The sequence below is a fragment of the Staurois parvus genome, unplaced genomic scaffold (genome assembly GCF_062004578.1).
Source record: "Staurois parvus isolate SC_StPar_1 unplaced genomic scaffold, SC_StPar_1.0 ptg001404l, whole genome shotgun sequence".
NCBI classification, from domain to species: domain Eukaryota; kingdom Metazoa; phylum Chordata; class Amphibia; order Anura; family Ranidae; genus Staurois; species Staurois parvus.
Genome location: NW_028319200.1, coordinates 120,288 through 145,782, shown reverse-complemented (window position 1 = coordinate 145,782; position 25,495 = coordinate 120,288). Strand labels below are relative to the sequence as shown.

Sequence of the window (25,495 nt, the reverse complement as noted above, 5' to 3'; positions counted from 1 at the left end):
CAGAGGGAGAACAGTAATTCTAGCACCAGATCTTTCCGTAAAGAGGACTTCTCATGACCTATGCTATCACACGGGATGTTGTTCATCCCTTGTGATAGCAATAAAGTCAATTTTAAAAAAAAAAAGGTATAGTATTAAAGTAAATGTAATTAAAAACAAATAATAATTTAAACATAATAATTAAATTTTTTTTTTTAAAGTGCACCTTTGCTCACACACAAATGGGAACGTGCACGTAGGTCCCCGCACGCAATTGTAAACCCCAGTCGCACCACATACGTGAGGTATCGTCACGAATGTCAGAGTGAGAGCAGTAATTCTAGCACCAGATCTTTCCATAAAGAGGACTTATCATGACCTAGGCTATCACAAGGGATGTGGTTTGTCACTTGTGATAGCAATAAAGTCAATTTAAAAAAAAAAATAAAATAAAGGTATTAATAAAATAAAGTGAATTAAAAAAATAAAATAAAGTGTTAAAGTAAATGTAATTAAAACAAATAGTAATAAAAAAAGTGCACCTGTGCTCACACGTAAATGGAAACGTGCACGCAGGTCCCCGCACGCATATGTAAGCCCCAATCGCACCACATATGTGAGGTATCGCCACGAATGTCAGAGTGAGAGCAGTAATTCTAGCACCAGATCTTGTACAGCATCAGATCCTGCCAGTCTCTGTTTGAGATGCTTTGGAGGTTAGAGGAAACACATGAAGTCTAATAGATCCCAGATCTTTCCATAAAGAGGACTTATCATGACCTAGGCTATCACAAGGTATGTTGTTCATCCATTGTGATAGCAATAAAGTCAATTTAAAAAAAAAATAAATAAAGGTATAGTGTCAAAGTATAAATGTATTTAAAACAAATAATAATTAAAAAATATTAAAGGCCACCTGTGCTCACACGCAAATGGGAACTGTGCACGTAGCCCCCCCCACGCTCATATGTAAACACCAATCGCCCCACACATGTGAGGTATCGCCATGAACGTCAAAGTGAGAGCAGTAATTCTAGCACCAGACCTCTTGTGCAGCTCTAAACTGACAACCTGTAAAGACTTTTAAAGCGTTGCCTATGGATAATTTATTGTACCATAGATTGTTACCATTCCACAAACTTGTGCAACTTTAAAGCGGGACATGTTTGGTGTCTATTTACTTGGTGTGACATCATCTTTTTTTTCTTTTACTAAACAATTGAGTATTATATTGTGTTTGTGATCTCTAAAATCCATTAAAGTTTATTTTTTTCCATAAAATTTGTGTTTTGAGAAACTGCTGCACAAACGTCATATAAAATTGAAACCCCAACCGTTTTGTCCTCTAGGGCCTCTGCTTAAAAATATATGTTTGGGGCCCTCGAAGTAATTTTCTAACAAACAAATGATGATTTTTATATGTTTGAGAGAAATGTCAGAATTGACCTGGGTGGTGGCAAGTGGTTAAAATTGATTCTTCAGGAAAGGGATACAACTGGGGTTAGACTTTGCCAGGATATGTGAACCCTAACAATGAATAAACACTGCATTTTATTACAAAGTCTGCTTGATATTGCCTTCACGTTCACTTTTGACTGTCGTCTGCTCTCAACACAGCTGGCCTGGTGATCACTTCTCCTTCTGGATCTCTGGTAACCACACCGTCCTCCTCCGGCCAGACGTTCCCAATCTCTGCCCCGTCTACCATGATCGTATCCACTCTGCCAGGAACTCATTCCCTGCAAGTCGTGTCGGAGATCACCAAGGCTAAGCTTGCAGAATTGGGAGAAGGGGGCATCCAAAAAACTGGGCGTGGCCGTAAGAAGAAGCGCATGCCAGAACCCACACTACCGGAGCTACATGACCCCTATGATCTGTCTAATGAAGATGAAGAGGATCACCCAAAAGATGGGAAGATGTACAGGTGGGGATCTGTATTACTGCAATGTGTGCAAGCAATAAAGGGAGATAAACGGTACAAAGCTCGTCAACACAGTTTGTAAAGCTGCATGCCCAGAATGTACAATAGGGTATTCGAAGTTTAAAGTGTTACTAAACCCGGGACCTTGAATTCACTATATCTGCTCTCCCCGGACCCTGCATTCACTATATCTGCTCTCCCCGGACCCTGCATTCATTATATCTGCTCTCCCCGGACCCTGCATTCATTATATCTGCTCTCCCCGGACCCTGCATTCATTATATCTGCTCTCCCCGGACCCTGCATTCATTATATCTGCTCTCCCCGAACCCTGCATTCACTATATCCGCTCTCCCCGGACCCTGCATTCACTATATCTTCTCCCCGGACCCCGCATTCATTATATCCTCTCTCCCCGGACCCCGCATTCATTATATCTGCTCTCCCCGGACCCCGCATTCACTATATCCGCACTTCCCGAACCTTGCATTCACTATATCCGGTCTCCCCTGACCCTGCATTCACTATATCCGCTCTCCCCTGACCCTACATTCACTCTATCCACTGTCCCCGGACCCCGCATTCATTATATCCTCTCTCCCCGGACCCTGCATTCATTATATCTGCTCTCCCTGGACCCTGCATTCACTATATCCGCTCTCCCCGAACCCTGCATTCACTATATCCGCACTCCCCGAACCTTGCATTCACTATATCCACACTCCCCGAACCTTGCATTCATTATATCTGGTCTCCCTGGACCCTGCATTCATTGTATCTGGTCTCCCCGGAACCCGCATTCACTGTATCCGGTCCCCCCGGACCCCGCATTCACTATATTCGCTCTCCCCGGACCCGGCATTCACTATATCTGGTCTCCCCGGAACCCGCATTCACTATATCTGGTCTCCCCGGAACCCGCATTCACTATATCTGCTTTCCCCGGACCCCACATTCACTGTATCCGGTCCCCCCGGACCCCGCATTCACTATATCCGGTCCCCTCGGACCCCGCATTCACTATATCCGGTCCCCCCGGACCCCGCATTCACTATATCCGGTCCCCCCGGACCCCGCATTCACTATATCCGGACCCCGCATTCACTATATCCGCTCTCCCCGGACCCCGCATTCACTATATCCGCTCTCCCCGGACCCGGCATTCACTATATCTGGTCTCCCCGGACCCTGCATTCACTATATCCGCTCTCCCCGGACCCTGAATTCACTATATCTGGTCTCCCCGCACCCTGAATTCACTATATCTGGTCTCCCCTCCCCCCTGTATTCACTATATCTGGTCTCCCCGGACCCTGCATTCACTATAGCTGGTCTCCCCGGACCCTGCATTCACTATATCTGCTCTCCCCGGACCCTGCATTCACTATATCTGCTCTCCCCGGACCCTGCATTCATTATATCTGCTCTCCCCGGACCCTGCATTCACTATATCCGCTCTCCCCGGACCCTGCATTCACTATATCCTCTCCCCGGACCCCGCATTCATTATATCTGCTCTCCCCGGACCCCGCATTCATTATATCTGCTCTCCCCGGACCCCGCATTCATTATATCTGCTCTCCCCGGACCCTGCATTCATTATATCTGGCCTCCCCAAACCCTGCATTCACTATATCCGCACTTCCCGAACCTTGCATTCACTATATCCGGTCTCCCCTGACCCTGCATTCACTATATCCGCTCTCCCCTGACCCTGCATTCACTCTATCCACTGTCCTCGGACCCTGCATTCATTATATCTGCTCTCCCTGGACCCTGCATTCACTATATCCGCTCTCCCCGAACCCTGCATTCACTATATCCGCACTCCCCGAACCTTGCATTCACTATATCCACACTCCCCGAACCCTGCATTCATTATATCTGGTCTCCCTGGACCCTGCATTCATTGTATCTGGTCTCCCCGGAACCCGCATTCACTGTATCCGGTCCCCCCGGACCCCGCATTCACTATATTCGCTCTCCCCGGACCCCACATTCACTGTATCCGGTCCCCCCGGACCCCGCATTCACTATATCCGGTCCCCCCGGACCCCGCATTCACTATATCCGGTCCCCCCGGACCCCGCATTCACTATATCCGGTCCCCCCGGACCCCGCATTCACTATATCCGGTCCCCCCGGACCCCGCATTCACTATATCCGCTCTCCCCGGACCCGGCATTCACTATATCCGCTCTCCCCGGACCCGGCATTCACTATATCCGCTCTCCCCGGACCCGGCATTCACTATATCCGGTCTCCCCGGACCCTGCATTCACTATATCTGGTCTCCCCGGACCCTGCATTCACTATATCTGGTCTCCCCGGACCCCGCATTCACTATATCCGCTCTCCCCGGACCCTGAATTCACTATATCTGGTCTCCCCGCACCCTGAATTCACTATATCTGGTCTCCCCTCCCCCCTGTATTCACTATATCTGGTCTCCCCTCCCCCCTGTATTCACTATATCTGGTCTCCCCGGACCCTGCATTCACTATATCTGCTCTCCCCGGACCCTGCATTCACTATATCCGCTCTCCCTGGACCCTGCATTCACTCTATCTGGTTTCCCACAGTACACAGAACATGGAAATGCAATTATTTTAGTAAATATAAACTGCTAAATACCTTTTCTCATCAGCAGTATATAGCAGTTCTTGTGACTTCTATTAGTATCCAGCAGAGCACTGATTAAAGCTTGTAGGAGGAGTTTTCAGTTTGCTCTAGGAGGATGCAGAACCTCTGACCTCTTTCTGAAGAGTGCTGTTTGGCCCTGTGCTGATCACATGCACTCTCCCAAGAAAAAAAGAAACCTTTTTAGCAATACACACCAAACAGCATGTGCAGAGGGACTCCACACAATATGTCTTAGGAGATAAGAGGGGAACACTGAAAGGAGGGGAGTATCAGAGAAGTCAGGATCAAACAGCATTTTTACAGAGGATTAACCCCTTAAGTTCCACAGTGAGTATAACAAGCATACTTTACTGCATCTACAGACTGATTGTACTGTTGTGGGTTTAGTAACACTTTATTGTTGTAATGGATGGTGGCCACACTGGTGATCTTAACCAAAGCTGATGGTAACTGAGAAAGTAAGAACTATACTGAAAAAAGAAAGAGGGAATATTCAAAACACTGACTATGTTAGTGTTGCTATCTAAACCAGTCAGACCAAATACCATAAAGTTACATACAGCGGGGTAAAGCCCCCTAAATTAGACAAGTGGATAATCCGACAGCAGACAAGGCTTGTATCAGAAATTGTGGTGTAAAAGTAATTATCTATTCGTGGCAGAAAAAAATTGCCTGGCTCCTCCTCTTCTTTGTGTGTCCCCAAGCAAGCCGTTTGCTATGAGGATAAACGCTGTGTGCTCCCTCCCGACCCATGTGTCTATAGAGCCGTGCTCCATAGACACACAGCATAACTTAGCCCCGCCCCTGACTTCCTCTTCACTGCACTTGATTGACAGCAGCAAGAGCCAATGGTTTCTGCTGCTGTTCGAGTCCCTGTGTGAAGAGCAAGAGGGAAGAAGAAATGCAGTCGTGCATTTTTTTCATGAAAATAAATAAGTCAGCAGCTACAAAAACTGTAGCTGCTGACTTTTAAAAAAACTGACACTTACCTGTCCCTCGATCCTGTGGTGTACCTGTCAATTTTGGGTACCCGCAAAAAAAAAAACAAAAAAAAACATTTTTAGGTTTAGTGTCACTTTAACCACTTCCAGTCCAGACACTTTCCCCCCCTTCCTGTCCAGGCCAATTTTCAGCTTTCAGCGCTATCACACTTTGACAATTGCGCGGTCATGCAACACTGTACCCATATGACTTTTTTAGCATTTTTTTTTTGAGACAGATAAAACTTTATTTTGGTGGTATTTATTCATTTTTTTGCTATATAAATGAAAAAGTCAAAAAATTTGGAAAAAAAGTTTTTTTCTTATAAAATTTGGCAAATAAATAATATTTCATCATAAATCTCGGCCAAAATGTAATCGGCTATCTTTTTAGTAAAAAAAAATAACCCAAATTAGTTTATAACCAAAAATTATAATTTAAAAAAAAAAAAAATGTTTATTTATTTTTTCGTAGATCAATGCTTTTTTTGTTCTAATGCTTTACATTGCAGAGGAGAGATGTGGGGGTCCTATTGACTCCATATCGCTCCATAAGGGGACCTGTCACTAATTAGTTCTATTACAGGGAATGCACGCATTTCTTGTGATAAAAATAAAAGTGATTAAAAAATTTTTTAAAGGAACCGTGCAAAAAAAACCCAAAACATTAAATTTAAAAAAAGAAAAAAAAACGTGCCCCCGTGATCACACGTAGTGGTGAACACATACGTAGGCCACGTCCACGTATGTGAACGGTGTTCAAACCACACACGTGAGGTATCTCCATGAACGCCGGAGGAAGAACAATAATTCTGGCACTAGACCTCCTCTGTATCTTTACACTGATAACCTGTAGACATTTTTAAAGCATCACCCATGGAGATTTTTAAGTACTGCAGTTTGACGCCATTCCACGAGCGTGCGCAATTTTAAAGCGTGACATGTTGGGTATCTATTTACTCCCCATAACATCCTCTTTCATATTTTACAAAACAAATTGGGTATATATTGTTTTTTGTTTTTTTTTAATCAAAGTGTATTTTTTTGTTTATAAAAAATATATATTAGTTTTTAAAAATGCGCATTTTGGTTTTGATTTTCGACCAAGTGCATTTTGAATTTTCAGTTTTGGCGCCAGAATTTTAATTTTGTTGCACCACTACTTGCAGCAGCTCCATCCATCTCTGCCGGTAGTGTCATTTCCACTTCAGCCCATGCTGTCCCTGGCCAGTGGCCAAGGCGAGGATCCAGGATAACCTATAGGCCTCTTGCACATGGCACTGATGTTTGAGCATCTGCTTTTTTTTTTTTTTTTTTAACCTCCTCGGCGGTATGATTCTTTCCGTTTTTTTTGTGCTGAAAGCGGTACATTTTTTTGCATGGAAATATGTAGTTTTTTATTGTAGGCTGTAATTTTTAGGAATAACTCACTGAAATCTGTCCGAACAAGAGTCTAGTAAACATCCCGGGTAGGATAAAACTTGAAACACGAAATCATAAATTATAATATAATAAATAATCATAAAAAATAATAATATATTAATAATAAATTTAATTCAATAATATAATCAAACCAAAAACACTGAAATGTGAAATATAGCGCCAAGTTCGCACATCGCTGCGCTCAGTCGCAGAATCGTTTTCAGTGTCTGATGAGGAATTTCCCCCACGAATCATTATCACTCAATTCTGCAAGTGGTTCTGATTTACTATCGCTGTTCTCTAGCCGGTCTAAAACCGCGTCTGACCTAAAGGGACGCTTTTTGGACGCCATGAACGTTTCTCAGTTTCCAGGCAGAAAGAACAGTAAAAATGCAGGCAGGGCGCCGGACAAAGCACTCGGGACAAAATATATGTGAAATGCATTGAAACAGCAATGACAGCAAAAATGAAATTTTTAAAAAATTTAAAATTTCCCGCCGGTTCCCGCGCCCGTACGTCCCGACGTCACAGGGACCAGAACACGGAAGCCGAATGCCGGCATCGGCCGGAGGAGCTGGCCGGGGACGCTGCAGAGGACACATCGTGGGAGCGGAGGACAAGGTAAGTGCTGCAGGGACTCCCTGAGCAACGCCGCATGGTAAGTCCGAGTGTAGCTCGGGGTTACCGCTCTTGGTATTGAAATTTTACCCCGAGCTACACTCGGGAATACCGCTAAGGAGGTTAACGTAATTTCATGCGCTTATCTTGTGCGTATTTGCACGCACAGTGTATTCTATTGATATGTATGTTCATAGTCATGTATTTGCGTGCATTTGTGCACACGCGGCATAAATTACAATGTTGACAAACTCCTTCTGTGTCAAATCACTGGGAAGTAGGCGGGCGGGGGCATGCGCGCCCAAAACCTGGAAACAGGCAGCGACGTAAAGGTATGCCGCTGTTGCTGTAGGAGCCGCCCCGTCGCAGTATATGTATTGCAGCGGGTAGCCAAGCGCTTCATTTTTCTAGGTCTTTGTGAAGGTATTGAATCCAGATTCTGCCAGGCAACTTGGGTTTTCATAAAGAAATTTGCAATAGAATCATCTGTATTGCTCTCAGCACAGGGTTTTCCTGCTGCGACAAAGCCTATCGGCCTGTTTTCCAGTCCCTTCACTTGATCCCTTGTGTTATTATAATGACCATGCCAGTGTACCTCCAGAGCTGACATTCCACTTGTTGTTTGTTGCAGATGCCGCATGTGCTCAATCACCTTCTTTTCAAAGTCGGAGATGCAGATTCACTCAAAGTCGCACACAGAGGCCAAGCCCCACAAGTGCCCGCATTGCTCGAAAACCTTTGCCAACAGCTCCTACTTGGCCCAGCACGTGCGCATCCACTCGGGGGCCAAACCGTACACCTGCAGCTATTGTCAGAAAGCCTTCCGCCAGCTCTCTCACCTCCAGCAGCACACACGGTAAGACAGGCTGGGGTTTGCTGCAAGAACAGGCCTCAGATTGGAAATATAGAAAGGGGGAGAAATAGTTGGATACATTTTTTTTTATTCTGCCCAATTCTAATAAAGGGAGAAGTAGATTATAGATTTTTTTTTTTCTTTCTTGAATATTGTTTTTGCATTATGATCCTATTTACTTGTGTATTAGCTTTGCTTTAAACAGCTTGTTCAGTATTGTCACATGACACATACATGATCACCATTTTCATCTTACCTTATATGTTAGCTTTAGCTCATATTTACTCCTTCGGGCCAAGAAACATTAATGGGCAGTTCTTTCTGTGGTTAACCTGTTTCTAATAGGAGCAAGGTCAGGCAGTCTGCTGCCATTCAGCTTCTGAGGAACTACAGGATCCTATTGTCAGCTAGCATATGTTCACTCTTCGCTGCCTTCCACAATTTTCCTTTATAATGTGCTTTTATTGACTAGGGCAGTGTTTCTCCACCTTTTTTTTAGTCAAGGCACCCTTTAAAATTATGGAGAGTCCCGAGGCACCCTTTAAAATGATGGACAGTCCCGAGGCACCCTTTAAAATGATGGACAGTCCCGAGGCACCCTTTAAAATGATGGACAGTCCCGAGGCACCCTTTAAAATGATGGACAGTCCCGAGGCACCCTTTAAAATGATGGACAATCCCGAGGCACCCTTTAAAATGTTGGACGATCCCGAGGCACCCTTTAAAATGGACAGTCCCGAGGCACCCTTTAAAATGATGGACGATCCTGAGGCACCCTTTAAAATGATGGACGATCCTTAGGCACCCTTTAAAATGATGGACAGTCCCGAGGACCCCTTTAAAATGATGGACAGTCTCGAGGCACCCTTTAAAATGGACAGTCCCGAGGCACCCTTTAAAATGATGGATGATCCTGAGGCACCCTTTAAAATGATGGACAGTCCTGAGGCACCCTTTAAAATGATGGACGATCCCGAAGCACCCTTTAAAATGGACAGTCTCGAGGCACCCTTTAAAATGGCGGACAGTCTCGAAGCACCCTTTAAAATGGCGGACAGTCTCGAGGCACCCTTTAAAATGGCGGACAGTCCCGAGGCACCCTTTAAAATGATGGACAGTCCCGAGGCACCCTTTAAAATGATGGACAGTCCCGAGGCACCCTTTAAAATGATGGACAGTCCCGAGGCACCCTTTAAAATGATGGACAGTCCCGAGGCACCCTTTAAAATGATGGACAGTCCCGAGGCACCCTTTAAAATGATGGACAGTCCCGAGGCACCCTTTAAAATGATGGACAGTCCCGAGGCACCCTTTAAAATGATGGACAGTCCCGAGGCACCCTTTAAAATGATGGACAGTCCCGAGGCACCCTTTAAAATGATGGACAGTCCCGAGGCACCCTTTAAAATGATGGACAGTCCCGAGGCACCCTTTAAAATGATGGACAGTCCCGAGGCACCCTTTAAAATGATGGACAGTCCCGAGGCACCCTTTAAAATGATGGACAGTCCCGAGGCAGCCTTTAAAATGATGGACAGTCCCGAGGCAGCCTTTAAAATGATGGACAGTCCCGAGGCACCCTTTAAAATGATGGACGATCCTGAGGACCCCTTTAAAATGATGGACAGTCTCGAGGCACCCTTTAAAATGGACAGTCCCGAAGCACCCTTTGAAATGATGGACAGTCCCGAAGCACCCTTTGAAATGATGGACAGTCCCGAAGCACCCTTTAAAATGATGGACAGTCCCGAAGCACCCTTTAAAATGATGGACAGTCCCGAAGCACCCTTTAAAATGATGGACAGTCCCGAAGCACCCTTTAAAATGATGGACAGTCCCGAGGCACCCTTTAAAATGATGGACAGTCCCGAGGCACCCTTTAAAATGATGGACAGTCCCGAGGCACCCTTTAAAATGATGGACAGTCCCGAGGCACCCTTTAAAATTACGGACAGTCTTGAGGCACCCTTTAAAATTACGGACAGTCTTGAGGCACCCCATTCTCCCTGTCATACTGCTGCAGGGGACCCATGCAGCCTTCCTGTCACATTCTGTTTTACACTTGGAAAGGAGAGACAGTGGGGGGTGGTTTATTCACTAAACGATCCTCTCCCATTTTCCTCCTGCAACTGCTGAAAGCCGGCTTCTCCTCCTTTCCCTCCTGCCAGCATTCAGGGACTGCAGGAAGAAAATGTTCATTATGCTATTCAAAATTCTGAACTATTTAATTTAACCTCTTCATGACAGCCACACGCAAATGTGCGGCCTCCTGGCGTCTGGGCCTTGACGCCGAGTGGGCGCACATTTGTGTGCAATTAAAAAAAACCGTGCACAGGACGGGCGCGTGCATGCTCCCAGCACACGTCTGGTACTCACGGAAAGGTCCCAATCTCCTCTTTCGATCAGGACCTTTCCCGATCATGTGACTGCAAATCACAGCGGTCACATGACCCTAAAACCCCACCCCGCCTCCCGGCTTCTGAAATCCTTAAAGGGCCAGGAGGTGCCGGCGCCAACGGGTTAATTGTGGCCCATGACAGGTTACCAGATCACATCAAAAGGTTGAGCACCCCTGGCCTGAATCATCCCTTATTTGTTGACCCTGATCTCTACTCTTCACTGCTAATAGGAAGGGATATCATGGGCTGACCTACAGCTTTTTTTTTTTTGGCCAGTGGCCAAGCCTCCTTATTAGAAAAGATGGTTTGCCTGATAATCTGGGGGCCTAAAAAATGTATTCCTAGGTGGCCTTTTGCCATCAGATTGCACACCCCCTTCTCCCATAATGTGGTCATTGGCTAGCAGTGCACTTTGGGCCTTACAATTCCTCAGGAGCATGAAGGATGCCGGCTTCCTGGCCTTGTGTTTCATTAGCCACACACAGTAAGATTTGTGATGTCAGTTGCTGAGCGCCATGCGAAGTTTACCAAAAAAAAAAACAATCAACTGAACCTAGCGGTGACTGCACATCCGTACCTAGGGGTGACTGCGCATCCGTACCTAGGGGTGACTGCGCATCCGTACCTAGGGGTGACTGCGCATCCGTACCTAGGGGTGACTGCGCATCCGTACCTAGGGGTGACTGCGCATCCGTACCTAGGGGTGACTGCGCATCCGTACCTAGGGGTGACTGCGCATCCGTACCTAGGGGTGACTGCGCATCCGTACCTAGGGGTGACTGCGCATCCGTACCTAGGGGTGACTGCGCATCCGTACCTAGGGGTGACTGCGCATCCGTACCTAGGGGTGACTGCACATCCGTACCTAGCGGTGACTGCGCATCTGTACCTAGCGGTGACTGCGCATCCGTACCTAGCGGTGACTGCGCATCCGTACCTAGCGGTGACTGCGCATCCGTACCTAGCGGTGACTGCGCATCCGTACCTAGCGGTGACTGCGCATCCGTACCTAGGGGTGACGGCGCATCCGTACCTAGGGGTGACGGCGCATCCGTACCTAGGGGTGACGGCGCATCCGTACCTAGGGGTGACGGCGCATCCGTACCTAGCGGTGACGGCGCATCCGTACCTAGCGGTGACGGCGCATCCGTACCTAGCGGTGACGGCACATACTCGCAGCAGCTTTTATTGTCCCCTCTCTGGCCATATACCAGGCCGTCCTTCTAATGCCTTAGAACCTGCTGGTAGTGTCAGAGCTCGCATGCTTCCTCCCTTCCTTAGACATCTCTAATGTCCCATCACTCACTATGATGAGCTGCCTCACCAGTCAAAAGGAATCTGTAGGGGGAGCAGACAAGTTTCCTCCAATACCAACCCCCCCTTCCTCCCCGATCAGAATAACCTGGCATTCAGGCAAAGCGGGTGCAATAAAATTTGCTGCAGATATATGCAAACACCTCTGTTCACATGGAAGAACAATTATATTTGAGTATATTGTAGAAATATTCTTCCCAAATATATTGACATATATTTGAAACACTACAATTTTGGCCGTATTCAATATATTTCAATATATGTTTCAATAAATATATATATATACACACACTGCATTTTGAAATGTGTTTTTTATATATTACAAAATATCTGAAAAATATTTTTTAAAATATATTCTTCAGATTTTTTTTTTAATATATAAAAAAATCATTTTAACATATTTTTACATATATTTCTAAATGCATTCCAAAAATTTAATTTGTATTTTTAAAGACATACAGTATATTTGAAATTTATTTTTAAAAATATTTTTTATATATTTTGTAATAAAAATGCATTTCAACATACAGTGTGTGTATATATGTGTGTGTGTGTGTGTATATATATGTGTGTGTGTATATATATGTGTGTGTGTATATATGTGTGTGTGTATATGTGTGTGTGTATATATGTGTGTGTATATATACATATGTGTGTGTGTATATATATATATATATGTGTGTGTGTGTGTATATATGTGTGTGTGTGTGTGTATATATATATGTGTGTGTGTGTGTATATATGTGTGTGTGTGTGTGTATATATATATGTGTGTGTGTTTGTATATATATATATATATATTACTACAAAATATATGAAAAATATTTTTAAAAATACATTTCAAATATATACTGTATGTCTTTAAAAATACAAATCTACATTTTTGGAATGTATTTACAAATATATGTAAAAATATATGTTAAAATTGACTTTTTTATATGTAAAAAAAAAAAATCTGTAGAATATATTTAAAAAATACATATTTTTATAAAATTTTCATATATTTTGTAATATATAAAAAACGCACTTCAACATGCAGTGTGTGTGTATGTATATGTGTATGTGTATATATATATTATTATTATTATTACACAGGATTTATATAGCGCCAACAGTTTGCTCAGCGCTTTACAATATAATATATATATATATATAGATAGATAGATAGATAGATAGATAATTTTTTTTACATTTATTGAATACGGCCAAAATTGTAGTATTTCAAATATATGTCAATATATTTCGGAAGAATATTTTTTAAATATATTTCAAATATATTTTTCTTCCATGCGGGTAGATGCTTTCACTTTAACATTCAGGAAATAAAAAAAAAGCTGATGTCCAAATTTAAAGTGGCAGACACTGACCAATATCGTTTGCTGGTAAATTTTGCTGGTTTGGCCCATCGGAATCTTATTGTCGGTGGCCGTTAGAGCTCTCGTTAGAGGCCGTAAGATAAGTGATTTAAGCGATATTCATGTGATGTTCTGTAGGCTGTGAAGTTACACAGGGAGCGTTTCCATTCAGACATTGTGTCAAGTGTCTCCTAACCTTCTCCATGTACACAACACCTTTTATATACTGTCACGTGTCACTTTTCTAGGATGCACTTGCATTGTTGTTTGTAATTCTGTGTATCATGTGTGTCATCCATTGTCATGTGATCCTAGCTGCTCCTCATTGAGTTCAATATAGATGTGGTCCTCCCTGCCTTCCATGCTGCTACTCCATGGCTTCTCTCTGCTCTCTTCTCTTTATCTGCTCCATCTGCCAGGCCTGCCTTTCTTCATTGTCCTAGGAGCCTCCTTCCCAGAAGATGAATCTATATTGTACACAGATCAATAATTGAACCGTTGACTAAGTGACAGATCCATAAATATACATTCTTTGCAGTGCCATAGGACATCAGGATTAGGCTAGATTCACATCTGTGCGGGTGGTGCCGCTGCGGATCCTCACAAACATCCGTACAGCCGCACCACCCGCACAGAGAAATGCGGACCCGCTGGCGGGTGTCATTAGTTCTAATGGCACGCCGCCCGCACTGGGAAAACACAGCCGTACTGGGAACCTCGGCTGCGTTTTCAGAAGAAGTGCAGGGGCTTCTTCCCTGCATGTCACGGGGCACGGGAGTCCATTCAAATGAATGGGCTCTCGTGCCCGCGCAAAACACAGCCCGCACGGCCACATATATGTGAACCGGGGGTTAACGCATATTAACAGAAAATACTAATAATGAGTATTCTCCGCTTGTCTACAAATGCTCATCATATAGCACAGAAATCACATTCCGGTCTGATTAGCTTCTCTTTTTCTTTCTGCAGATCTGCTGTTTACATACAGATATTCAAGGATTACTAGACAAAAATGTTTTCTTTAGTTTTTGGGTAGATTGCAGCTGGATTAGAACCCCTGTTTTTAAGGCTGTCTGTGCCCCTGTTAAGGAGATTCCCCCCCCCCCCCCTCTATTTGTCCCGTTTACCGGTTTTATTGAAAGTGAAAGAAAATCCCAAATTTTGGGTTGTCTTAGAAAAGTAATAGATGGGAACTTTTCCAATGGGGACACTAGTCCTAGTGACCTGGGGGGTCCCCAAGGAATTCCCTTAAAGGATAAGGTCACCTTTTAGACAAAAATAATAAATGCACATTGTTTTGGATGTAAAAAAATGTGCATTTATTATTTTTGTCTGCAGGATCCTGGAAAGCATTGCACCAGCGATCAATAGAGGGCTGATACCATGCATGTCTCCGGGAGACCTGTCAGAATATCTGCTTGATGTACGGGATGTACAGGGTGTACGGGGTCTGTGGGATGTACGGGGTCTGTGGGATGTACGGGGTCTGTGGGATGTACGGGGTCTGTGGGATGTACGGGGTCTGTGGGATGTACGGGGTCTATGGGATGTACGGGGTCTATGGGATGTACGGGGCCTATGGGGCATACGAGGCGTAGGGGACGTACGAGGTCTATGGGATTTAGGGGATGCATGGGATGTACGAGGTGTAGGGGATGTACGGGGTGTATGGGATGTATGGGGTGTATGGGATGTATGGGGTGTATGGGATGTACGGGGTGTATGGGATGTACGGGATATATGGGATGTACGAGGTATATGGGATGTACAGGGTGTAGGGGATGCACGGGATATATGGGATGTACAGGGTGTAGGGGATGCACGGGATATATGGGATGTACAGGGTGTAGGGGATGCACGGGATATATGGGATGTACAGGGTGTAGGGGATGCACGGGATATATGGGATGTACGAGGTGTAGGGGATGTATGGGGTCTATGGCATATATGGGATGTACGGGGTGTATGGCATGTACGGGGTGTATGGCATGTACGGGGTGTAGGGGATGTACGGGGTGTAGGAGATGTACGGGGTGTAGAAGATGTACGGGGTGTAGGAGATGTACGGGGTGTAGGGGATGTACGGGGTGTAGGGGATGTACGAGGTGTAGGGGATGTACGGGGTGTAGGAGATGTACGGGGTGTAGGAGATGTACGGGGTGTAGGAGATGTACGGGGTGTAGGGGATGTACGGGGTGTAGGGGATGTACGAGGTGTAGGGGATGTACGAGGTGTAGGGGATGTACGGGGTGTAGGGGATGTACGGGGTGTAGGGGATGTACGGGGTGTAGGGGATGTACGGGGTGTAGGGGATGTACGGGGTGTAGGGGATGTACGGGGTGTAGGGGATGTAGGGGATGTACGGGGTGTATGGCATGTACGGGGTCTAGGGGATGTACGGGGTGTATGGCGTGTAGGGGATGTACGGGGTGTAGGGGATGTACGGGGTGTAGGGGATGTACGGGGTGTAGGGGATGTACGAGGTGTAGGGGATGTACGAGGTGTAGGGGATGTACGAGGTGTAGGGGATGTACGAGGTGTAGGGGATGTACGGGGTGTATGGCATGTACGGGGTGTAGGGCATGTACGGGGTGTAGGGGATGTAGGGGATGTACGGGGTGTAGGGGATGTACGGGGTGTAGGGGATGTACGAGGTGTAGGGGATGTACGGGGTGTATGGCATGTACGGGGTGTAGGGGATGTACGGGGTGTAGGGGATGTACGGGGTGTAGAGGATGTACGGGGTGTAGAGGATGTACGGGGTGTAGAGGATGTACGGGGTGTAGAGGATGTACGGGGTGTAGAGGATGTACGGGGTGTAGAGGATGTACGGGGTGTAGAGGATGTACGGGGTGTAGAGGATGTACGGGGTGTAGAGGATGTACGGGGTGTAGAGGATGTACGGGGTGTAGAGGATGTACGGGGTGTAGAGGATGTACGGGGTGTAGAGGATGTACGGGGTGTAGAGGATGTACGGGGTGTACGAGGTGTAGGGAATGTACGGGGTGTAGGGGATGTACGGGGTGTAGGGGATGTACGGGGTGTAGGGGATGTACGGGGTGTAGGGGGTGTACGGGGTGTAGGGGATGTACGAGGTGTAGGGGATGTACGGGGTGTAGGGGATGTACGGGGTGTAGGGGATGTAGGGGATGTACGGGGTGTATGGCATGTACGGGGTCTAGGGGATGTACGGGGTGTAGGGGATGTACGAGGTGTAGGGGATGTACGGGGTGTAGGGGATGTACGGGGTGTAGGGGATGTACGGGGTGTAGGGGATGTACGGGGTGTAGGGGATGTACGGGGTGTAGGGGATGTAGGGGATGTACGGGGTGTATGGCATGTACGGGGTCTAGGGGATGTACGGGGTGTATGGCGTGTAGGGGATGTACGGGGTGTAGGGGGTGTACGGGGTGTAGGGGATGTACGAGGTGTAGGGGATGTACGGGGTGTAGGGGATGTACGGGGTGTAGGGGATGTAGGGGATGTACGGGGTGTATGGCATGTACGGGGTCTAGGGGATGTACGGGGTGTAGGGGATGTACGGGGTGTAGGGGATGTACGAGGTGTAGGGGATGTACGGGGTGTAGGGGATGTACGGGGTGTAGGGGATGTACGGGGTGTAGGGGATGTACGGGGTGTAGGGGATGTACGGGGTGTAGGGGATGTAGGGGATGTACGGGGTGTATGGCATGTACGGGGTCTAGGGGATGTACGGGGTGTATGGCGTGTAGGGGATGTACGGGGTGTAGGGGATGTACGGGGTGTAGGGGATGTACGGGGTGTAGGGGATGTACGAGGTGTAGGGGATGTACGAGGTGTAGGGGATGTACGAGGTGTAGGGGATGTACGAGGTGTAGGGGATGTACGGGGTGTATGGCATGTACGGGGTGTAGGGCATGTACGGGGTGTAGGGGATGTACGGGGTGTAGGGGATGTACGGGGTGTAGGGGATGTACGGGGTGTAGGGGATGTACGGGGTGTATGGCATGTACGGGGTGTAGGGGATGTACGGGGTGTAGAGGATGTACGGGGTGTAGAGGATGTACGGGGTGTAGAGGATGTACGGGGTGTAGAGGATGTACGGGGTGTAGAGGATGTACGGGGTGTAGAGGATGTACGGGGTGTAGAGGATGTACGGGGTGTAGAGGATGTACGGGGTGTAGAGGATGTACGGGGTGTAGAGGATGTACGGGGTGTAGAGGATGTACGGGGTGTAGAGGATGTACGGGGTGTAGAGGATGTACGGGGTGTAGAGGATGTACGGGGTGTAGAGGATGTACGGGGTGTACGAGGTGTAGGGGATGTACGGGGTGTAGGGGATGTACGGGGTGTAGGGGATGTACGGGGTGTAGGGGATGTACGGGGTGTAGGGGATGTACGGGGTGTAGGGGATGTACGGGGTGTAGGGGATGTACGGGGTGTAGGGGATGTACGGGGTGTATGGCATGTACGGGGTGTAGGGGATGTACGGGGTGTAGAGGATGTACGGGGTGTAGAGGATGTACGGGGTGTAGAGGATGTACGGGGTGTAGAGGATGTACGGGGTGTAGAGGATGTACGGGGTGTAGAGGATGTACGGGGTGTAGAGGATGTACGGGGTGTAGAGGATGTACGGGGTGTAGAGGATGTACGGGGTGTAGAGGATGTACGGGGTGTAGAGGATGTACGGGGTGTAGAGGATGTACGGGGTGTAGAGGATGTACGGGATGTACGGGGTGTAGGGGATGTACGGGGTGTAGGGGATGTACGGGGTGTAGGGGATGTACGGGGTGTAGGGGATGTACGGGGTGTAGGGGATGTACGGGGTGTAGGGGGTGTACGGGGTGTAGGGGATGTACGGGGTGTATGGCGTGTAGGGGATGTACGAGGTGTAGGGGATGTACGGGGTGTAGGGGATGTACGAGGTGTAGGGAATGTACGGGGTGTAGGGAATGTACGGGGTGTAGGGAATGTACGGGGTGTAGGGAATGTACGGGGTGTAGGGGATGTACGGGGTGTATGGCGTGTAGGGGATGTACGAGGTGTAGGGGATGTACGGGGTGTATGGCGTGTAGGGGATGTACGAGGTGTAGGGGATGTAGGGGATGTACGAGGTGTAGGGGATGTACGGGGTGTAGGGGATGTACGGGGTGTAGGGGATGTACGGGGTGTAGGGGATGTACGGGGTGTAGGGGATGTACGAGGTGTAGGGGATGTACGAGGTGTAGGGGATGTACGAGGTGTAGGGGATGTACGAGGTGTAGGGGATGTACGAGGTGTAGGGGATGTTGGGGATGTACGGGGTGTAGGGGATGTACGGGGTGTAGGGGATGTACGCGGTGTAGGGGATGTACGAGGTGTAGGGGATGTACGGGGTGTAGGGGATGTACGGGGTGTAGGGGATGTACGGGGTGTAGGGGATGTACGGGGTGTAGGGGATGTACGAGGTGTAGGGGATGTACGAGGTGTAGGGGATGTACGAGGTGTAGGGGATGTACGAGGTGTAGGGGATGTTGGGGATGTACGGGGTGTAGGGGATGTACGGGGTGTAGGGGATGTACGCGGTGTAGGGGATGTACGCGGTATAGGGGATGTACGCGGTATAGGGGACGTACGGTCAAGCAGATATTCTGACGTTGTAGTTCATTGTAAACTACAAGCCGACAGTCACTAAGGCTGTCGGGACTTGCAGGTCATTCATTCACGGAAGTCCGTGAATGAAAGATACAGCCGTGTGGGCGGAGCCCCGCACAGCCGCACTGTTTTCAAATCTCACAGATAGTACGGGGAGACTTCTCCCCATAAGATTTGTTGGAGGGAGGGAGGGGGCGTCGGGCAGCAGCTATGGCTATGATAACATGTTACATGATCCACCCTAAGAACAGGTGAAACATGTAACCTGTTTCCTAAGGTGAATGTATCCTTTAATTTGCAGGGATTTCCTCTCACTTCCTGTTTGGCTATGGGACAGGAGGTTAAAGGAAATCTCTGCAATGGGACAGCGACAGCAAAAAAAAAAAAAATAAAATCTGACAGCGTTTATAACCCTCTATTATTCTATCCAAAATGGAAAAAAAAAAAAGTTGTGCCTATAGTTCTACTTTAACCCTTTCTCTGCCAATTCTATATGTCGTACGGACCGGACCGCGGGGTTTTTTACACACATTTCGGTGGCTGATGGGGGGGGGGGGGGGAATTTTGCCTATAGTTCTACTCTTAAAAAAAAAAAAAAGAAAAAAAGAAAAAATCTGACATGGCTTATAACCTTTATAAATGATATCAATACTTAAAGCGGAGCTCCACCTGAAAAAAAAAAAATAAATAAAAGTCAGCAGCAACAAAAACTGTAGCTGCTGCCTTTTGAAATACCGACACTTTCCTGTCCCTCGGTCCTGCGGTGTCCTCACCTCCGCCGGTTTCACCGGCCGTCTTCTCTCCCTGGCCATCTCCATCTTCAGTGTGGGCACCCGGCTGTGACAGTTTGCGGCTTCACAGCCGGGTGCCCACTGCGCATGCGGGAGAAGCACTGTGCTTTTGTGAATGGCCCCGTAGTCTTCTGAGACCTGTCGCGTGTCCCACAAGACTACGGGGAGGGAGGGGGGAGGACAACTTCTGCTTTCGATCGCCTAGGCCAGGGGTTGGCAACCTGCGGCTCTCTAGCAGTCGTGGAACTACATTTCCCATGAGGCATTGCAACATTACAAAACTGACAGTTACAGCTATGACTTGCAGAGGCATGATGGAACTTGTAGTCCTGCAACAGCTGGAGAGCCTCAGGTTGCCTACCCCTGGCCTATACTAACCACAAGGTAAAAGCAAGATATTTAATATGTACCGCCAGAACCCAGAGCTGAACCTGCAACCTCTGCTGTCTCTGGCAGTATCTTGCTGAGCCACCTGAGATGCTAGACCATGGGTGTTCAACCAGTGGCCCTCCAGCTGTTGCTGAACTACAAGTCCCATGAGGCATTGCAAGGCTGTCAGGCTGCCTACCCCTGGCCTAGGCGATCGCAGCGGAAGTGGGAGCGGGTACCCCCACCCCCCGCTCCCCAAAGCTGCCAATCCCTAATAGGAAGGGGGGGGGGGCAAAGACTTAAAGTGGAACTTCCCCTATTGGGTGGAGCTCCCCTTTAAGGTGGAACTGCACATGTTGTGCTAAAAATCTCTTTTAGGGCTGGTTCACGGCACAATTTCTGTGTTGCGGATGTGTTTTTGCATACATGTTTTTGATACGCTTTCAATGCGTTCCAGTGCCTTTTTTTTAACACTTAAAAAATCCAGGACAATGTGCATTTCCATGCGTTTTGGTGGGTTTTTTGGTGCGTTCTATACAGAAACAATGCAGCAGATTCTACTTTTGTTGCCTGCACTGGAACTGACACACAGGACTGCATCTGGTGTGAACCAGCCCTAAAGCTGAATTCCACAAATTCAGCAATTTTGTAAAAAGGTCGGCTCCTGGCACACCATGGGTTAAGTCCAACTAGCTGCCTGCCACATGAGGTCTTATCTCTATTATTTATATGTGACAGGTTTATGGCTCTTGTGGAGTCTGAGAGAGAAGAGAAGCACAGACAGTGGCTGTGCCCCCTGCTGCCCACTCACAGAAGCCTTTGTATTTTTGTGAATGAGTTCACACAATACAAAGGATTCTGTAATTAAGCAGGGAGAGGGGCGGGTATAGTAGCTGCAGGGACTGTACACTTGGAGGGGCTGAGTCCCGGAACTTGGAGGGGCTGAGTCCCGGAACTTGGAGGGGCTGAGTCCCGGAACTTGGAGGGGCTGAGTCCCGGAACTTGGAGGGGCTGAGTCCCGGAACTTGGAGGGGCTGAGTCCCGGAACTTGGAGGGGCTGAGTCCAGGAACTTGGAGGGGCTGAGTCCCGGAACCTCTGCTACTGGAGCACAATAAACCTGTCCGATATAAATAATAGAGGGAAGCTCAGTAGGTGGCAGGCAGCTTGTTGGACTTAACTCACAGAGTGCGTTCAAATTGCTGGAATTTAGTTTTAGGCTCCATGTACACGAGCCTAGCCTTACCACCAGCCGTAGGAAACCGCAAATTGCAGTACTGGGATTTTGCCACGTTTTCCCGTCAAATCTTTCCCATCCTGAACACGATTCAGGAGAGGGACGTATAGCCTCGCCTAAACGCGGAAGCTGCTAAACTCTGCTAAAAGCCTGTGTGTACATGGATATGTAGGCTTTTATGGAGTTGAGTATAGGAGCTTTGGCAAAAAAAAATGCCAAAAGCTCCTAAACTCGAGTTTTGCAGCTGCTCGCGTATATGAGCCCTTATTACTGAAAATCCGTATCGTAGCCTAAAGATCAGGGTTCTTAACCCCTTCCAGTCCGGACACTTTCACCCCCTTCCAGTCCGGACACTTTCACCACCTTCCAGTCCGGACACTTTCACCCCCTTCCAGTCGGGACGCTTCCCCCCCCCCTTCCAGTCGGGACGCTTTCCCCCCCCCTTCCAGTCGGGACGCTTTCCCCCCCCCCTTCCAGTCGGGACGCTTTCCCCCCCCCCCTTCCAGTCGGGACGCTTTCCCCCCCTTCCAGTCGGGACGCATTCCCCCCCCCTTCCAGTCGGGACGCTTTCCCCCCCCTTCCAGTCGGGACGCTTTCCCCCCCCCTTCCAGTCGGGACGTTTCCCCCCCCCCTTCCAGTCGGGACGCTTCCCCCCCCCCCTTCCAGTCGGGACGCTTTCCCCCCCCCCTTCCAGTCGGGACGCTTTCCCCCCCCCCCTTCCAGTCGGGACGCTTTCCCCCCCCCCCTTCCAGTCGGGACGCTTTCCCCCCCCCCTTCCAGTCGGGACGCTTTCCCCCCCCCCTTCCAGTCGGGACGCTTTCCCCCCCCCCCCCACTTCCAGTTGCAACGCTTTCCCCCCCCCCCCCCCTTCCAGTTGGGACGCTTTCCCCCCCCCCTTCCAGTTGGGACGCTTTCCCCCCCCCCCCCTTCCAGTTGGGACGCTTTCCCCCTTCCAGTCGGGACGCTTTCCCCCCCCCCCCTTCCAGTCGGGACGCTTTTCCCCCCCCCCCCCCTTCCAGTCGGGACGCTTTCCCCCCCCCTTCCAGTCGGGACGCTTTCCCCCCCCTTCCAGTCGGGACGCTTTCCCCCCCCCCTTCCAGTCGGGACGCTTTCCCCCCCCCCTTCCAGTCGGGACGCTTTCCCCCCCCCTTCCAGTCGGGACGCTTTCCCCCCCCCTTCCAGTCGGGACGCTTTCCCCCCCCCCCTTCCAGTCGGGACGCTTTTCCCCTCCCCTTCCAGTCGGGACGCTTTCCCCCCCCCCTTCCAGTCGGGACGCTTTCCCCCCCCCCTTCCAGTCGGGACGCTTTCCCCCCCCCTTCCAGTCGGGACGCTTCCCCCCCCCCCCTTCCAGTCGGGACGCTTTCCCCCCCCCTTCCAGTCGGGACGCTTTCCCCCCCCCTTCCAGTCGGGACGCTTTCCCCCCCCCTTCCAGTCGGGACGCTTTCCCCCTTCCAGTCGGGACGCTTTCCCCCCCCCTTCCAGTCGGGACGCTTTCCCCCCCCCTTCCAGTCGGGACGCTTTCCCCCCCCTTCCAGTCGGGACGCTTTCCCCCCCCCCTTCCAGTCGGGACGCTTTCCCCCCCCCTTCCAGTCGGGACGCTTTCCCCCCCCCTTCCAGTCGGGACGCTTTCCCCCCCCCCTTCCAGTCGGGACGCTTTCCCCCCCCCCCCTTCCAGTCGGGACGCTTCCCCCCCCCCTTCCAGTCGGGACGCTTCCCCCCCCCCCTTCCAGTCGGGACGCTTTCCCCCCCCCCCTTCCAGTCGGGACGCTTTCCCCCCCCCCCTTCCAGTCGGGACGCTTTCCCCCCCCCCCTTCCAGTCGGGACGCTTTCCCCCCCCCTTCCAGTCGGGACGCTTCCCCCCCCCCTTCCAGTCGGGACGCTTCCCCCCCCCCTTCCAGTCGGGACGCTTTCCCCCCCCCCCCTTCCAGTCGGGACGCTTTCCCCCCCCCCCCCTTCCAGTCGGGACGCTTTCCCCCCCCCCCTTCCAGTCGGGACGCTTTCCCCCCCCCTTCCAGTCCGGACACTTTCCCCCCCTTCCAGTCCAGGCCAATTTTCAGCTTTCAGCGCTATCACACTTTGAATGACAATTGCGCGGTCATGCAACACTGTACCCATATGAATTTTTAGCATTTTATTGAGACAGATAAAGCTTTATTTTGGTGGTATTTATTCACCGCTGGGATTTTTATTTTTTTTGCTATGTAAATTAAAAAGTTCAAAAATTTTGAAAAAAAGTGTTTTTCTTATAAAATTTAAATGTATGTAAATAAATATTTCATCATAAATCTTGGCCAAAATTTATTCCGTTATATTTTTAGTGAAAAAAAAAATAACCTAAATTAGTTTATAACCAAAAATTATAATTTTTAAACATTTTTTTAATAATATTTTTTTTTTTTTTTTTTTACGTACTGTCACCCTAGCAGTACTACTTGTGGAGGGTGATGAAGATTTTTTTTTTTTCACTGATTGCTTTTACACCCATAGAGGCTGTAAAAACAATCATTTCTCCTTCTCTGGCTGCATTCTTGCAGCCATTGAGAACTACTGTGTGAGCTGTGATTGGTCACAGCTTGTCACATGGTACAAGGCTGTTGTGAATAGCCCTGTACCATGTGACCTCTGTGATCATTCACAGATTTCACACGCAGTAAGCAATGATGTTACAAAGGACATCTTGCTTACTACGCTGCACGTGATCACTGATTGGCCAATCAGTGATCACATGATCGGGACCGCTTACAGAGGTCCCGTCCGACGATCAGTGTTCCACTGTGTCCGGAGGACACAGCGGGCACCGGATCACGGTGCTGCGCGCTCCCAGGGAGCGCGCACAAGCAGGGTGCGGGGAGGCCGTTTATAAACAGCCACCCGACCCTTCACTGCCACCATCCGGCCGTTTATATACAACGGCCGGACGGGAGGTGGTTAAAAGTCCAGAGAGCTGATCACATGCACTACACTCTCAGATGCCGGGACTAGTATTTTTGGAATGCAGAGGTGACCTGTTGTCACTTTTTGAGCGTTCAGGTGTTCTCTCTTCCAGGTTAGTTTGCCGCGGTTGCAAATTGGCAACTACATCACCAATGTCCCATGACACCCTTGTGCATACGTGCAGTTATAATGCGCATTGCAGGGGCAGGCCAAATATCGCTGAATGTCAGCTAAAAGTGGAACTGTATCTGAGCACCACTTCGGGGAAACCGCTAATTCATTTATTTTTAATATTCAAAGTAAACTCCCCCATCCATCCATGTCTCCATGCTTTAATGTTTTGAGAAATCACAGCCCCCTATCATTTGTGGCCATGGCCATCTTGAGTAAGGGCAGATGATTCTTGTAGCATTTACATCCTGGAATCCATCTGTCCTTAGCTCAGGCATGCAGGCAGGAGAGTGCGCTTAGCTGAGAAAGCCCCTCCTCCCATGAAGACTCCTGGGATGTATGACATCATGTTGGCCTAGGCTAGGAAGCAGGAAACAACAGAAGGAACGTAAAAAAAAAAGTGTAAAACAAGTAACTTCCATTGTATTTGTCTATAGTCATAGGTAAGTCACAATGCATACTAGCACATTATGAAGGACTTACCTTCAAATGAAGGCCTTCCAGCGGCGCACTGTCACCAATGCGGTGGCTTCCATCTTCACCCGGTCTTGATTCCGGGTTCGCAAGCTCCGGCCACCTGACTGGCTAAGCCGCGATCGCCTCGCTCCCCCTGGCATAGTGCTTTGAGGCAACGGCACGGGTATGCCGTTCCTTCAGAGCGCATGTGCTAGCTCTCAAAAAGCGTGAATAACTCCTAAACAGTGCATGTTCATTTTACCTGCAGGTAAGTGTTATTATAAGCATGAAGTATAAAAGAGAGTTTACTATCACTTTAACCTCTTCACGCCAGTGAACGCAAATGTGCGGCCTCCCGGCGTCTGGGCCTAGACGCTGAGCGGCCACACATTGGCATTCTATTAAAAAAAAAACGCGCTGAGAGCTCGTGCCGTGCGCGCTC

At 48.8% G+C, this 25,495-nt stretch overlaps 1 protein-coding gene across 5 annotated transcripts in view; it reads left to right on the top strand.

Moving 5' to 3' along the window:
* The window catches only part of ZNF384 (zinc finger protein 384), a 133,266-nt gene that overhangs the window by 59,069 nt on the left and 48,702 nt on the right, over positions 1-25,495 (top strand). For all 5 annotated transcript variants that reach the window (XM_089661911.1, XM_089661909.1, XM_089661910.1 and 2 more), the window contains 2 exons: positions 1,597-1,903; positions 8,195-8,419. In XM_089661911.1, coding sequence (XP_089518037.1) covers positions 1,597-1,903; positions 8,195-8,419 — 532 coding nt within the window. The remainder of the gene's footprint in view (positions 1-1,596; positions 1,904-8,194; positions 8,420-25,495) is intronic.